General features: G+C 49.0%; 1 protein-coding gene across 1 annotated transcript; it reads left to right on the forward strand.

The window, feature by feature from the left end:
* Positions 1 to 2,287: 2,287 nt before the first annotated feature.
* Positions 2,288 to 3,887, forward strand: LOC140897222 (uncharacterized). Its single transcript, XM_073309617.1, has 2 exons — positions 2,288 to 2,757; positions 3,346 to 3,887. The coding sequence occupies exons 1-2, from the start codon at positions 2,352 to 2,354 to the stop codon at positions 3,885 to 3,887; spliced, it is 948 nt and encodes a 315-aa protein (XP_073165718.1). The 5' UTR covers positions 2,288 to 2,351.
* Positions 3,888 to 15,216: the final 11,329 nt, after the last annotated feature.

Consider the following 15,216-nt stretch of genomic DNA (forward strand, 5'->3'; position numbering starts at 1 on the left):
TTAAAAAAGGAGTCCCCAATATTACTGGCTCAGCTGCCTGATCTATTTGAAGCATTTGTTTTTACAACAAAAATCCCCCCGCCTCCCCCCGGGTACAGCTATTTCTACTGAGTGATACATTTTTTTTTGTTACTCCCTTTCCAATAAAGGAGGCTGCTGTAATGATCTTTGACACATATCGAGTCAAATTACATCTTTTATCAGGAAAAAGAAAAGGAGGACTTATGGCACCTTAGAGACTAACCAATTTATTTGAGCATAAGCTTTTGTGAGCTACAGCTCACTTCATCGGATGCATGTAGCTCACAAAAGCTTATGCTCAGATACATTTGTTAGCCTCTAAGGTGCCACAAGTCCTCCTGTTCTTTTTCCAGACACAGACTAACACGGCTGCTCCTCTGAAACCTGTCTTTTATTAGGGTGACCACATAGCAAGTGTGAAAAATTGGGACGGGGGTAGGAGGTAATAGGAGCGCATATAAAAAAAAGCCCCAAATATCGGGACATCTGGTCACCCTATCTTTCATTTACAGTATTGACACCAGCCCCACTATTCAATAGGGCATCTTTGGGTCCATTATCTCCCACAGTGACAGTTGTCCTAGGCCTCCCTTGAATCTAGTGACCATCTCCCACTCCTGAGCACCCATTTTCCGTGGGAGCAACTTGTCATCGGGGCTTCCCTTTAGAGCGGAGTTTTTGGAACCCTCAGCTTGCAGAGATGCAACCTTTTTCTGCTCGTTAAACCTTTTCTTCTTCCATCCTTTGCATTTTTTGATCAATTCATCCGTACGTTTTTCATTCCATGTATCCATGCCTACTCCGCTCCGTTTCAAATACCTCCAAGCGATATTTCAAATTACGTCAACTCCCTTCTGGGGCTCATTTTGATTATTCCACCCTTTACCTTGCTGGGGTGGAGTGTTTTGTCCTTTACCACAGCCTTGTCCTATCTCGTGATACCCTGATCTATCAGAGCTCTCGTTTGAATGTGTTATTGCTCTAACAAACGGTGTTCTGGGTTTCAATCCTTTGACCTGGCTTCCCCGTTTCATCATTTGTTGGCATGCTGCCCAGTGCTCCAGTGCATCCATAACAGTTAACCCCTTGTCCTGGGCTGCATTGCTAATAAATTATTTTGTTCAATTTTTAAAAACATTATTTTAAAATTTTCTTTGATTTAAATTAACTGCCATCAAAGAATCAGCTGTGACATGTCTGGCTACCTTCGCCCTGGGATTAGTCACCAGTTGTAGTTCTTCAGCCAATATTTTTAATGTTATTTTTTTAACAGGTGGGTGAATTTTCAGGCTTTATGGAATTTGCACTGGATAAAACCTTCCTGGGGCTTTGACCGCTCCCTTTTTTTCACACCATAATAAATCATGGTATCAGCTGGTGGGCTTCTGGCTGCCTGTTTAAAGCATTTTTTACTCAATCTACTGCCTGTCTAATCTCTCCAGTGGTAGCTGCCCTGATTAACCTATAAGGTTCACTTATATTTAAATGTTCTGTTCCTCCTAACTCTGCCCACTGTACTAGCTATGTAGCTAATTTTTTTTTTATATTTACTGGGCCTAATGACTTTACCATCAACTGTAAGTCTGACGAACTCGCAGGAATTATTTGTGTCTGCTCTGACTGTATCTCCCCCGCTGCATTCTTAATGGCTGATCTCCATCTATCACTGCTACAGACTTTTCTGGCTTAGCCCTGGTCCACACTACAGGGTTAGGTTGAATTCAGCCACATTAGGTCGATTTTAAAATGGATGCATCTACACAACCAACCCCATTCCGTTGACTTAAAGGGCTCTTAGCCCTGGTCTACACTAGGACTTTAGGTCAAATTTAGCAGCCTTAAATCGATGTAAACCTGCACTCGTCCACACAATGAAGCCCTTTATTTTGACTTAAAGGGCTCTTAAAATCGATTTCCTTACTCCACCCCTGACAAGTGGATTAGCGCTTAAATCGACGTTGGCGGCTCGAATTTGGGGTACTGTGGACACAATTCGATGGTATTGGCCTCTGGGAGCTATCCCAGAGTGCTCCATTATGACCGCTCTGGACAGCACTCTCAACTCAGATGCACTGGCCAGGTAGACAGGAAAAGAACCGCGAACTTTTGAATCTCATTTCCTGTTTGGCCACCGTGGCAAGCTGCAGGTGACCATGCAGAGCTCATCAGCACAGGTGACCATGATGGAGTCTCAGAATCGCAAAAGAGCTCCAGCATGGACCGAACGGGAGGTATGGGATCTGATCGCTGCTTGGGGAGAGGAATCCGTGCTATCAGAACTCCGTTCCAGTTTTCGAAATGCCAAAACCTTTGTGAAAATCTCCCAGGGCATGAAGGACAGAGGCCATAACAGGGACCCGAAGCAGTGCCGCGTGAAACTGAAGGAGCTGAGGCAAGCCTACCAGAAAACCAGAGAGGCGAACAGCCGCTCTGGGTCAGAGCCCCAAACATGCCGCTTCTATGATGAGCTGCATGCCATTTTAGGGGGTTCAGCCACCACTACCCCAGCCGTGTTGTTTGACTCCTTCAATGGAGATGGAGGCAATACGGAAGCAGGTTTTGGGGACGAAGAAGATGAGGAGGAGGAGGAGGTTGTAGATAGCTCACAGCAAGCAAGCGGAGAAACCGGTTTTCCCGACAGCCAGGAACTGTTTCTCACCCTAGACCTGGAGCCAGTACCCCCCGAACCCACCCAAGGCTGCCTCCTGGACCCAGCAGGCGGAGAAGGGACCTCTGGTGAGTGTACCTTTTAAAATACTATACATGGTTTAAAAGCAAGCATGTGAAAGGATTACTTTGCCCTTGCATTTGCGGTTCTCCTAGATGTAGTCCTAAAGCCTTTGCAAAAGGTTTCTGGGGAGGGCAGCCTTATTGCGTCCTTCATGGTAGGACACTTTACCACTCCAGGCCAGTAACACGTACTCGGGAAACATTGTAGAACACAGCATTGCAGTGTATGTTTGCTGGCATTCAAACAACATCCGTTCTTTATCTCTCTGTGTTATCCTCAGGAGAGTGAGATATAATTCATGGTCACCTGGTTGAAATAGAGTGCTTTTCTTCAGGGGACACTCAGAGGAGCCCATTCCTGCTGGGCTGTTTGCCTGTGGCTAAACAGAAATGTTCCCCGCTGTTAGCCACAGGGAGGGGGGAAGGTTGAGGGGGTAGTCACGCGGTGGGAGGAGGCAAAATGCGACCTTGTAACGAAAGCACATGTGCTATGTATGTAATGTTAACAGCAAGGTTTATCCTGAAAGAGTGTAGCCACTGTTTTATAAAATGTGTCTTTTTAAATACCGCTGTCCCTTTTTTTTTCTCCACCAGCTGCATGTGTTTCAATGATCACAGGATCTTCTCCTTCCCAGAGGCTAGTGAAGCTTAGAAAGAAAAAAAACCGCACTCGCAATGAAATGTTCTCTGAGCTCATGCTGTCCTCCCACACTGACAGAGCACAGACGAATGCGTGGAGGCAAATAATGTCAGAGTGCAGGAAAGCACAAAATGACCGGGAGGAGAGGTGGCGGGCTGAAGAGAGTAAGTGGTGGGCTGAAGAGAGTAAGTGGCGGGCTGAAGACAGGGCTGAAGCTCAAATGTGGCGGCAGCGTGATGAGAGGAGGCAGGATTCAATGCTGAGGCTGCTGCAGGACCAAACCAGTATGCTCCAGTGTATGGTTGAGCTGCAGCAAAGGCAGCTGGAGCACAGACTGCCACTGCTGCCCCTCTGTAACCATCCGCCCTCCTCCCCAAGTTCCATAGCCTCCACACCCAGACGCCCAAGAACGCGGTGGGGGGGCCTCCGGCCAACCAGCCACTCCGCCACAGAGGATTGCCCAAAAAAAAGAAGGCTGTCATTCAATAAATGTTAAAGTTGTGAACTTTTAAAGTGCTGTGCTTAAAGTGCTGTGTGGCATTTTCCTTCCCTCCTCCACCACCCCTCCTGGGCTACCTTGATAGTCATCCCCCTATTTGTGTGATGAATGAATAAAGAATGCATGAATGTGAAGCAACAATGACTTTATTGCCTCTGCAAGTGGTGATTGAAGGGAGGAGGGGCGGGTTGTTAGCTTACAGGGAAGTAGAGTGAACCAAGGGGCGGGGGGTTTCATCAAGGAGAAACAAACAGAACTTTCACACTGTAGCCTGGCCAGTCATGAAACTGGTTTTCAAAGCTTCTCTGATGTGTACCGCGCCCTCCTGTGCTCTTCTAACCGCCCTGGTGTCTGGCTGCGCGTAACCAGCAGCCATGCGATTTGCCTCAACCTCCCACCCCGCCATAAACGTCTCCCCCTTACTCTCACAGATATTGTGGAGCACACAGTAAGCAGTAATAACAGTGGGAATATTGGTTTCGCTGAGGTCTAAGCGAGTCAGTAAACTGCGCCAGCGCGCCTTTAAACGTCCAAATGCACATTCTGCCACCATTCTGCACTTGCTCAGCCTGTAGTTGAACAGCTCCTGACTACTGTCCAGGCTGCCTGTGTATGGCTTCATGAGCCATGGTGTTAAGGGGTAGGCTGGGTCCCCAAGGATACATATAGGCATTTCAACATCCCCAACAGTTATTTTCTGGTCTGGGAATAAAGTCCCTTCCTGCAGCTTTTGAAACATACCAGAGTTCCTGAAGATGCGAGTGTCATGCACCTTTCCCGGCCATCCCACGTTGATGTTGGTGAAACGTCCCTTGTGATCCACCAGAGCTTGCAGCACTATCGAAAAGTACCCCTTGCGGTTTATGTACTCGGCGGCTTGGTGCTCCGGTGCCAAGATAGGGATATGGGTTCCGTCTATAGCCCCACCACAGTTAGGGAATCCCATTGCAGCAAAGCCATCCACTATGACCTGCACATTTCCCAGGGTCACTACCCTTGATATCAGCAGATCTTTGATTGCGTGGGCTACTTGCATCACAGCAGCCCCCACAGTAGATTTGCCCACTCCAAATTGATTCCCAACTGACCGGTAGCTGTCTGGCGTTGCAAGCTTCCACAGGGCTATCGCCACTCACTTCTCAACTGTGAGGGCTGCTCTCATCTTGGTATTCATGCGCTTCAGGGCAGGGGAAAGCAAGTCACAAAGTTCCATGAAAGTGCCCTTACGCATGCGAAAGTTTCGCAGCCACTGGGAATCGTCCCAGACCTGCAACACTATGCGGTCCCACCAGTCTGTGCTTGTTTCCCGAGCCCTAAATCGGCGTTCCACAGCATGAACCTGCCCCATTAGCACCATGATGCATGCATTGGCAGGGCCCATGCTTTCAGAGAAATCTGTGTCCATGTCCTGATCACTCACGTGACCGCGCTGACGTCGCCTCCTCGCCCGGTATCGCTTTGCCAGGTTCTGGTGCTGCATATACTGCTGGATAATGCGTGTGGTGTTTAATGTGCTCCTAATTGCCAAAGTGAGCTGAGTGGCCTCCATGCTTGCCTTGGTATGGCGTCCGCACAGAAAAAAGGCGCGGAACGATTGTCTGCCGTTGCTCTGACGGAGGGAGGGGCGACTGACGACACGGCTTACAGGGTTGGCTTCAGGGAGCTAAAATCAACAAAGGGTGTGCCTGTACATCAAGGAGTATTTCAGGCAGGACTGCACGGAGGGTTCCAATAAGAAATGGTGCACCTAAGTTATCGTTCTTATTGGAACAAGGAGGTTAGCCTGGCCTCTGATTGATACATGGCTAGATTTACCTCGCTGCACCTTCTCTGTGAGTGACTGCAGTGTGATCTAGAGGAATGAGTCCCCTAGACAGGGGAGGAGGCAAATGAGTACAAAACAAATCTGGTCTATTTCTTGTTCTGACCCACTCCATCTATCTTTTACATCTTTGGCTGGCAGCAGACGGTGCAGAAGGACTGCATGCCATCCACATCTCATGGCTGCTCGGCAGAAGATGGTACAATACGACTGCTAGCAATCCTCATCTCTTGCCTGCCTGGCAGAAGATGGTACAGTACGACTGCTAGCAGTCCGTATTGCCTGCCCACTCACCATAAGATGGTTCAATAGGACTGACTGCAGGACTAAAGAGAATGACCTGGTCAGGTCACTCCAAATTTAGTCCCTGCGCCCATGTCTGCCCAGGCGCTCCCAGCCGACATGGCCAGGAGCACCTCGGACACGATGAGGACGACTACCAGTCGTATTGCACCGTCTGCTGCCAGAAGGCAATGGGTTGCTGCTACTGTGCAGCAAAGCCATACCGCGTCTGCCAGCACCCAGGAGACATAGGGTGACGGTTACCTGAGCGGGCTCCATGCTTGCCGTGGTATGGCGTCTGCACAGGAAACTCAGGAAAAAAGGCGCGAAATGATTGTCTGCCCTTGCTTTCATGGAGGGAGGGAGGGAACGGGGGCTTGACGATACGTACCCAGAACCACCCGCGACAATGTTTTAGCCCCATCAGAGTGCTCCATTGTGACTGCTCTGGACAGCACTCTCAGATGCCCGATTGTTTGCCGTTGCTCTGACGCCGGGAGGGGCGCTTACAGGGTTGGCTTCAGGGAGCTAAAATCAACAAAGGGGGTGGCTTTACATCAAGGAGTATTTCAGGCAGGACTTCACGGAGGGTTCCAATAAGAAATGGTGCACCTAAGTTTTTGTCCTTATTGGAACAAGAAGGTTAGCCTGGCCTCTGATTGATACATGGCTAGATTTACCTCGCTGCACCTTCTCTGTGAGTGACTGCAGTGTGACCTAGAAGAATGAGTCCCCTAGACAGGGGAGGGGGGGAAGCAAATGAGTACAAAACAAATCTGGTCTATTTCTTGTTTTGATCCACTCCATCTATCTTTTACATCTTTGGCTGGCAGCAGACTGTGCAGAAGCACTGCATGCCATCCACATCTCATGGCTGCTCGGCAGAAGATGGTACAGTACGACTGCTAGCAGTCCGTATCGCCTGCCCGCTCACCATAAGACGGTTCAATAGGACTGACTGCAGGACTAAAGAGAATGACCTGCTCAAGTCACTCCAAATTTAGTCCCTGCGCCCATGTCTGCCCAGGTGCTCCTGATCGACCTCACAGAGGCGACCAGGAGCACCTCGGACATGACGATGACAGCTACCAGTCATACTGTACCGTCTGCTGCCACAAGGCAAGGGGTTGCTGCTACTGTGTAGCAATGCCGTACCGCGTCTGCCAGCACCCAGGAGACATAGGATGACGGTTACCTGAGCGGGCTCCATGCTTGCAGTGGTATGGCGTCTGCACAGGTAACTCAGGAAAAAAGGCGCGAAATGATTGTCTGCCCTTGCTTTCACGGAGGGAGGGAGGGAACGGGGGCCTGATGATATGTACCCAGAACCACCCGCGACAATGTTTTAGCCCCATCAGGCATTGGGATCTCAACCCAGAATTCCAATGGGCAGCGGAGACTGCGGGAACTGTGGGATAGCTACCCACAGTGCAACGCTCTGGAAGCCGACTCTAGCCTCTGTACTGTGGAAGCGCTCCGCCGAGTTAATGCACTTAATGCACTTCGAGCATTTTCTGTGGGGGGACACACACTCGAATATATAAAACCGATTTCTAAAATACCGACTTCTATAAATTCGACCTTATTCCGTAGTGTAGACATACCCTTAAAATCTACTTCTGTACTCCTCCCCGGCGAGGGGATTAGCACTAAAATCGACCTCTCTGGGTTGAATTTGGGGTAGTACGGATGCAAATCAATGGTATTGGCCTCCAGGAGCTATCCCAGAGTGCTCCATTGTGACTGCTCTGGACAGCACTTTGAACTCCGATGCACTAGCCAGGTACACAGGAAAAGCCCCGGGAACTTCTGAATTTCATTTCCTGTTTGGTCAGTGTGGCGAGCTCAGCAGCACAGGTGACCATGCAGTCCCCCCAGAATTGCAAACAAGCCCCAGCGTGGACCAGACGGGAGATCTGATTGCTGTATGGGGAAAAGAATCTGTGCAGAATCTGAGCAAAAAGAAGAAATGCGAATATATGTGCCAAAATCTCACAGGGCATGGTTGAGAGATGCTACACCAGGGACACACAGCAGTGCCGCATGAAAGTTAAGGAGCTCAGGCAAGCCTACCAAAAGACAAAGCAGGCAAATGGGTGCTCCAGGTCAGACCCCCATACATGCCGCTTCTATGATCAGCTGCATGGCATTCTAGGGTGGGACACTACCACTACTCCACCACTGTCCGTGGACACATGCAAGGGGGAGTCTCCTGCAACAGGGAGGAGGATTTTGTGGATGAGGAAGAGGAGGAGGAGGAGGAGGAGAATGCTCAGCAGGCAAGCAGTGAATCCATTCTCCCTGGCACCCAGGACCTTTTCATCACCCTGGACCCAATATCCTCCGAAGGTGGGATCCCTCACCCAGAAGCCGGCGAAGGCAGGTCTGGTGAGTGCACATTTGTAACTACAGTAAAGGGTTTAAAAGCAATAGTGTTTAACGTTTGATTTGCCAGGAAGAATTGGGATGCATTCGCAGCCAGTAAAGCTACTGGAAAAGTCTGTTCACATGTGTCATAAATATAAAGGGAAGGGTAACCACCTTTCTGTATAAAGTCCCATAAAATCCCTCCTGGCCAGAGGCAAAACCCTTTCACCTGTAAAGGGTTAAGAAGCTAAGGTAACCTCGCTGGCACCTGACCCAAAATGACCAATGAGGGGACAAGATACTTTCAAATCTGGAGGGGGGAGGGGAAACAAAGGGTTAGTCTGTCTGTGTGATGCTTTTGCCGGGAACAGATCAGGAATGCAGCCTTAGAACTCCTGTTAAGTTAGTAAATAATCTAGCTAGAAATGCGTTAGATTTCCTTTTGTTTAATGGCTGGTAAAATAAGCTGTGCTGAATGGAATGTATATTCCTATTTTTGTGTCTTTTTGTAACTTAAGGTTTTGCCTAGAGGGATTCTCTATGTTTTGAATCTGATTATCCTGTAAGGTATTTACCATCCTGATTTTACAGAGGTGATTCTTTTACCTTTTCCTTAATTAAAATTCTTCTTTTGAGAACCCTGATTGATTTCATTGTTCTTAAGATCCTAGGGTTGGGTCTGTGTTCACCTGTACCCATTGGTGAGGATTCTTATCAAGCCTTCCCCAGGAAAGGGGGTGTAGGGCTTGGGGGGATATTTGGGGGGAAGACGTCTCCAAGTGGTCTATTTCCCTGTTCTTTGTTTAACCCGCTTGGTGGTGGCAGCATACTGTTCAAGGACAAGGCAAAGCTTGTACCTTGGGGAAGATTTTAACCTAAGCTGGTAAGAATAGCTTAGGGGGTCTTTCATGCAGGTCCCCACATCTGTACCCTAGAGTTCAGAGTGGGGAAGGAACCACCACAGTTAGGGAACCCCATTGCAGCAAAGCCATCCACTACGACCTGCACATTTCCCAGAGTCACTACCCTTCATAACAGAACATCAATGATTGCATTGGCTACGTGGATCACAGCATCCCCCACGGTAGACTTGCCCACTTCAAACTGATTCCCAACTGACTGGTAGCAGTCAGGCACTGCAAGCTTCCACAAGGCTATCACCACTCACTTCTCAACTGTCAGGGCTGCTCTCAACTTGGTATTCCTGCACTTCAGGGTGGGGGATAGCAACTCACAGAGTTACAGGAAAGTGGCCTTATGCATGTGAAAATTTTGCAGCCACTAGGAATCGTCCCAGACCTGCAACACTATGCGGTCCCACCAGTCTGTGCTTGTTTGCCTGACCCAGAATCGGCGTTCCACTGTATCAACCAGCCCCGCTGCCACCATGATGTCCCAATTGCCACAGCCCATACTTTCAGGAACATCTGTGTCCATGTCCTCATCAAAATCCTCCTCATGCTGGCGTCTCTTGGCCCGGTTCTGCATATACTCCAGGATAATGTGCGAGGTGTTTACAATGCTCACAACAGCAGCAGTGACGGTGAGCTGAGTGGGCTCCATGCTTGCCATGGTATGGCACCTGCAGGAGAGCAGGAGAGCAGAGTTGCAGTGGAAGCGGTGGATGACAATGGTTAGCAGCACCCGGGAGGACCAGAACGGATCCTCCGAGCTTCAGGAGAGCGGAGTTGCAGCGGAAGCGGTGGATGATGATGGTTAGGAGACCTACTGCAATGTCTGCTGACAGCAGCACCCAGGACACAACAGCTGTGGTGACGGTGAGCTGAGCTGAGCAGGCTCAGTGCTTGCAGTGGTATGGCGTCTGCATAGAAAAAAGGTGCGAAACGATTGTCTGCTGTTGCTTTCACGGAGGGAGAAGCGACTGACAACATGTACCCAAAACCAGCTGCGACAATGTTTTTGCCCCATCAGGCATTGGGATTTTAACCCAGAATTCCAATGGGTGGCAGAGACTGCAGGATAGCTACCCAAAGGGCACTGCTCCGTAAGTCGATGCCAGCCACGGTAGTGAGGACATCCTCCGCCGACTTAATGCGCTTACTGTGGACATACGCAATCGACTGTATAAAATTGATTTCTAAAAATCGACTTCTATAAAATCGACCTAATTTCATAGTGTAGACATACCCTTAGGCTCTCCTAGCCAGTTTCTTATTTTTTCCCTCAACTTAGTATAAAGCCCCTCTCGAGGTTGGTCAAATTTCCTCTTTTCTTGAACCCCTCGCAGATCTTCTCCAGACCAAATACCACTGGAATTTAAATTCAAATTCAATATTTTATTTTACACACAGCCGCAACTTGCAGCTTCTGTATTTTTACTTGCTTTTTCAATGCTGCTCTAGTTTTTTGGCACCAACTGTGAGAAACGCTTGTGATCTCCTCTTCCTTTTTCTTAGTTAAATCTTGAATTAACTATTTCATTTTTATTACTTGATGATCTAATTTATTTTTGCCTGCTTCAATCTTTTTCCAATTCATTTTTTTCAATTTTTTTTTCCATTTGTTCTGAGTTTGCATTATCTGTGCCTACCTTACTTTTCACTCCACATTTTTCTGGCAAGTTTTAAAATTTATTGTAATGTTTGTAACTTTGCACAGACTTCCCCCTTACATGCAATTGCCTTTTTTACAGCTTGCCACAACAGCCATACTATGGCCCTTTGCTTTTTACTGCCATTAGGCTTGTACGGCTGTACATATTCTTATACATGTTTTCTGAGGTATCAAATATTATATTCAGTTCCACTGCACCTTCCATCCAAGGGCATGTCCCAAATGCAATATTTTTTTTAATAGAGAAGGGGCTTTAACTTTAGTTCCCTGGGGTGCCTGTTCCACCCCTTTGCTTCTCTTCTTAAACAGTGTTTTAAACATTATTACACTAACACCACATGGTATCTCCCCACGCGTTTTTTTTCTTACAAATTTTTTACAAATTTTACAAATAAGGAGTCACCCATTTTAGTCTTAAATAAGAAGTCCCCCAACCCTGTAAGACCCCGTCTTGAAATCTGGCACTCCTTAATATCTAGCCTCCCTCCGCATTCTCCACCACATGTTAGACCCACAATAGAGGTCTCCCTACGGGATGGGGAGCAAGCAGATACCGGACACTGTATTGGTAAATAATACTCTAGATGCTCTTTATTGATTACAAAACAAACCTTACTCGCTCCACATTCACACCCCAAACATACTATCCCAGAGTCCAAAGGTCAGAAAGGTCCTGCTGGCCAGTCGATTCGCCTTCCTATCACAAGATGCAGGGAGCCGCTGAAAACCACATCTATATCCACACGGGACTCTGGATCAATAATTGACTCTGATTTACAGCAATTATAGGCAACCATTTATAGTCCATTCTGTCACGTCAATGGTTCTTTGCCTTTGTTTATTAGGCCTTTTACTCACACAGTTCCAAAGAGACAATCCTGGGCGGGTCGCCATGATCATAGGTGTGCCATTTCCTCCAGTTCTTATGCAATTTTATATCAGTCCAGCTGGTGCTGTTTCCTTTTTTGATGATTTTTTTGTATTTTTCTCAGAACATAAGATTGTTTTTGCACAAATAGTTCTAACAGTCCTCAACCTTAAGTTCTTGCTTCGGTTGCTAACTTGCAATGCATGCATTTACGTCAAGTACGCATCATTCATACCAGGCCTCAATAACCTATAACATATGATATGAATATATAAATCAGAATGTGTATATATATATATATATCTCCCAACACTCTGTGGCTGTGCAGTGCCCTGCACAATGGGGCACGATTTTGGTCGGGGTCTGTGCAGCACCTGGCACAACGAGGGCCCTGATTTCGGTTGCAGCTTCTAGCTGTTCCCAGAGCACCAATAACCAATTACTAGGAGATTAACAGGGTATCACAGGTGGCTCCATGTGTACACTGGGGAGAGATTTCATTGCTCTGCTGTACTGCCAGTGGAGCCTATCATGACTGGGCTCCCACGTGGTCGGTGCTGGACAAACACAGCGCCAGGGACAATCCCGGCAGCAGAGACCCTAGAGCAGGGGTGGGCAAACTATGTCCCGCAGGCAGGATCCAGCCCCTCAGGGCTTTGGATCTGGCCCGCGGGATTGCCACATCCCTGAGGCCCCTAGGGGATTGGGGGCAGAGGGCGTCCCATGCCTGCAGGCGCTGCCCCTGTCAGCTCTCATTGGCCAGGAACGGGGAACTGCGGTCAATGGGATCTTCAGGGGAAGTACCCACAGGCAAGGGCAGCGCGCAGAGCCCTCTGCCCCCGCTCCCTCAGGGGCCGCAGGGACGTGGTGCCAGCTGCTTCCTGGAGCGGCGCAGTGTGGTACGCGCCGCTGCCATCCCGGAGCCACTCCATGTAAGCAGGGCCAGGAAGGAGCCCACACCACAAACTGCTGCCCTGAGCCCCCTCCCACACTGGGCACCCCCTCCTGCACCCCAACCCCCTTCCCTGAGGCCCCTTGTACACCCCGCACCCTTCCTCTGCCCCAACTCCTTGCCCCTACTGATACATCCCAAAATGCCAGTGGCCTTCTTGGCAACAAGGGCACACTGTTGACTCATATCCAGTTTCTAATGCACTGTAATCCCCAGCTCCTTTTCTGCAGAACTGCTGCCGAGCCACTCGGTCCCTAGTCTGTAGCTGTGCATTGGGTTCTTCCGTCCTAAGTGCAGGACCCTGCACTTATCCTTATTGAACCTCATCAGATTTCTTTTGGCCCAATCCTCTAATTTGTCTAGGGCCGTCTGTATCCTATCCCTACCCTCCAGCGTATCTACCACTCCTCCCAGTTTAGTGTCATCTGCAAACTTGCTGAGGGTGCAATCCACACCATCCTCCAGATCATTTATGAATATATTGAACAAAACCGGCCCCAGGACCGACCCTTGGGGCACTCCACTTGATACCGGCTGCCAACTAGACATGGAGCCATTGATCACTACCCATTGAGCCCGACAATCTAGCCAACTTTCTATCCACCTTATAGTCCATTCATCCAGCCCATACTTCTTTAACTTGCTGGCAAGAATACTATGGGAGACCGTGTCAAAAGCTTTGCTAAAGTCAAGGAACAACACGTCCACCCCTTTCCCCTCATCCACAGAGCCAGTTATCTCGTCATAGAAGGCAATTAGATTAGTCAGGCATGACTTGCCCTTGGTGAATCTATGCTGACTGTTCCTGATCACTTTAATCTCCTCTAAGTGCTTCAGAATTGATTCCTTGAGGACCTGCTCCATGATTTTTCCAGGGACTGAGGTGAGGCTGACTGGCCTGTAGTTCCCAGGATCCTCCTTCTTCCCTTTTTTAAAGATGGGCACTACATTAGCCTTTTTCCAGTCGTCCGGGACTTCCCCCAGTCGCCATGAGTTTTCAAAGATAATGGCCAATGACTCTGCAATCACATCCGCCAACTCCTTTAGCACTCTCGGATGCAGTGCATCCGGCCCCATGGGCTTGTGCTTCTCCAGCTTTCCTAATAGTCTCGAACCACTTCTTTCTCTGCAGGGGGCTGGTCACCTCCTCCCCATGCTGTGCTGCCCAGTGAAGTAGTCTGGAAGCTGAACTTGTTGGTGAAGACAGAGGCAAAAAAAGCATTGAGTACATTAGCTTTTTCCACATCCTCTGTCACTAGGTTGCCTCCCTCATTCAGGAAGGGGCCCACACTTTCCTTGAATTTCTTTTTCTTGCTAACATACCTGAAGAAACCCTTCTTCTTACTCTTAACATCTCTTGCTAGCTGCAACTCCAGGTGTGATTTGGCCTTCCTGATTTCACTCTTGCATCCCCGAGTAATATTTTTATACTCTTGCCTGGTCATTTGTGCAATCTTCTACTTCTTGTAAGCTTCTTTTTTGTGTTCAAGATGAGCAAGGATTTCACTGTTAAGCCAAGCTGGTCGCCTGCATTATTTACTATTCTTTCTACAAATCGGGATGGTTTGTCCCTGTAACCTCAATAAGGATTCTTTAAATTACAGCCAGCTCTCCTGGACTCCTTTCCCCCTCATGTTATTCTCCCAGGGGATCCTGCCCATCAGTTCCCTGAGGGAGTCAAAGTCTGCTTTTCTGAAGTCCAGGGTCCGTATTCTGCTGCTCTCCTTTCTTCCCTGTGTCAGGATCCTGAAGTTGACCATCTCACGGTCACTGCCTCCCAGGTTCCCATCCACTTTAGCTTCCCCTACTAATTCTTCCCGGTTTGTGAGTAGCAGGAACAAAACCCCTCCTGATTGGTAGAGGGGTGGGGGGAGGAGTTGTTAGAGGGGTCACAAGACCCACTTCCAGAGAGGACACCCCCGCCCCGGAATTCGCCCTGATTGGTCAAAGCTCCTCTTGGGGGAAGTCCTACAGGGGCAAAACCTATCCTGATTGGTAGAGGGCAGAGGGAGGAGATGTTAGAGGGGGGTCACATGACATACCTTGCTTCCGGCCACATGGCAGCCTTGACCCTGGAAGTAATACCCCATGGGGCGGGACTTCCGGTGGGACGCAGAGGTCAAGGGGGTGGGGTTAAGGGGTCAAGGGGTGGGTGTCACATGACACACCTTGCTGTCGGTCACGTGGCTGCCTTGACCCCGGAAGTAATAACTCATGGGTGGGGCTAAGGGGTCTAGGGACGGGGCTAAGCGGTCAAGAGGGTGGGGTTAGGGTTCGATTGATGGTAGGGCCCCCTTGAGGTGGGGGCGGGGCTAAGGGGTCAAGGGGCGGGGTCAAGGGATCAAGGGCGGGGTTATGGTTTGATTGACAGTAGGGCCTTATACCCTTATTCTTTTGGCCCAATCCTCTAATTTGTCTAGGGCCGTCTGTATCCTATCCCTGCCCTCCAGCGTATCTACCT

This window comes from Lepidochelys kempii, chromosome 13 (assembly GCF_965140265.1).
Source record: "Lepidochelys kempii isolate rLepKem1 chromosome 13, rLepKem1.hap2, whole genome shotgun sequence".
Classification (NCBI taxonomy): domain Eukaryota; kingdom Metazoa; phylum Chordata; order Testudines; family Cheloniidae; genus Lepidochelys; species Lepidochelys kempii.

Bases quoted from the DNA above. Each gene is read 5' to 3' on its own strand.
- LOC140897222 (XM_073309617.1), top strand. From the start codon at position 2,352: ATGAAGGACAGAGGCCATAACAGGGACCCGAAGCAGTGCCGCGTGAAA. The intron at 2,758-3,345 runs GTGAGTGTACCT...TTTCTCCACCAG, and splicing joins AGGCGGAGAAGGGACCTCTG to CTGCATGTGTTTCAATGATC.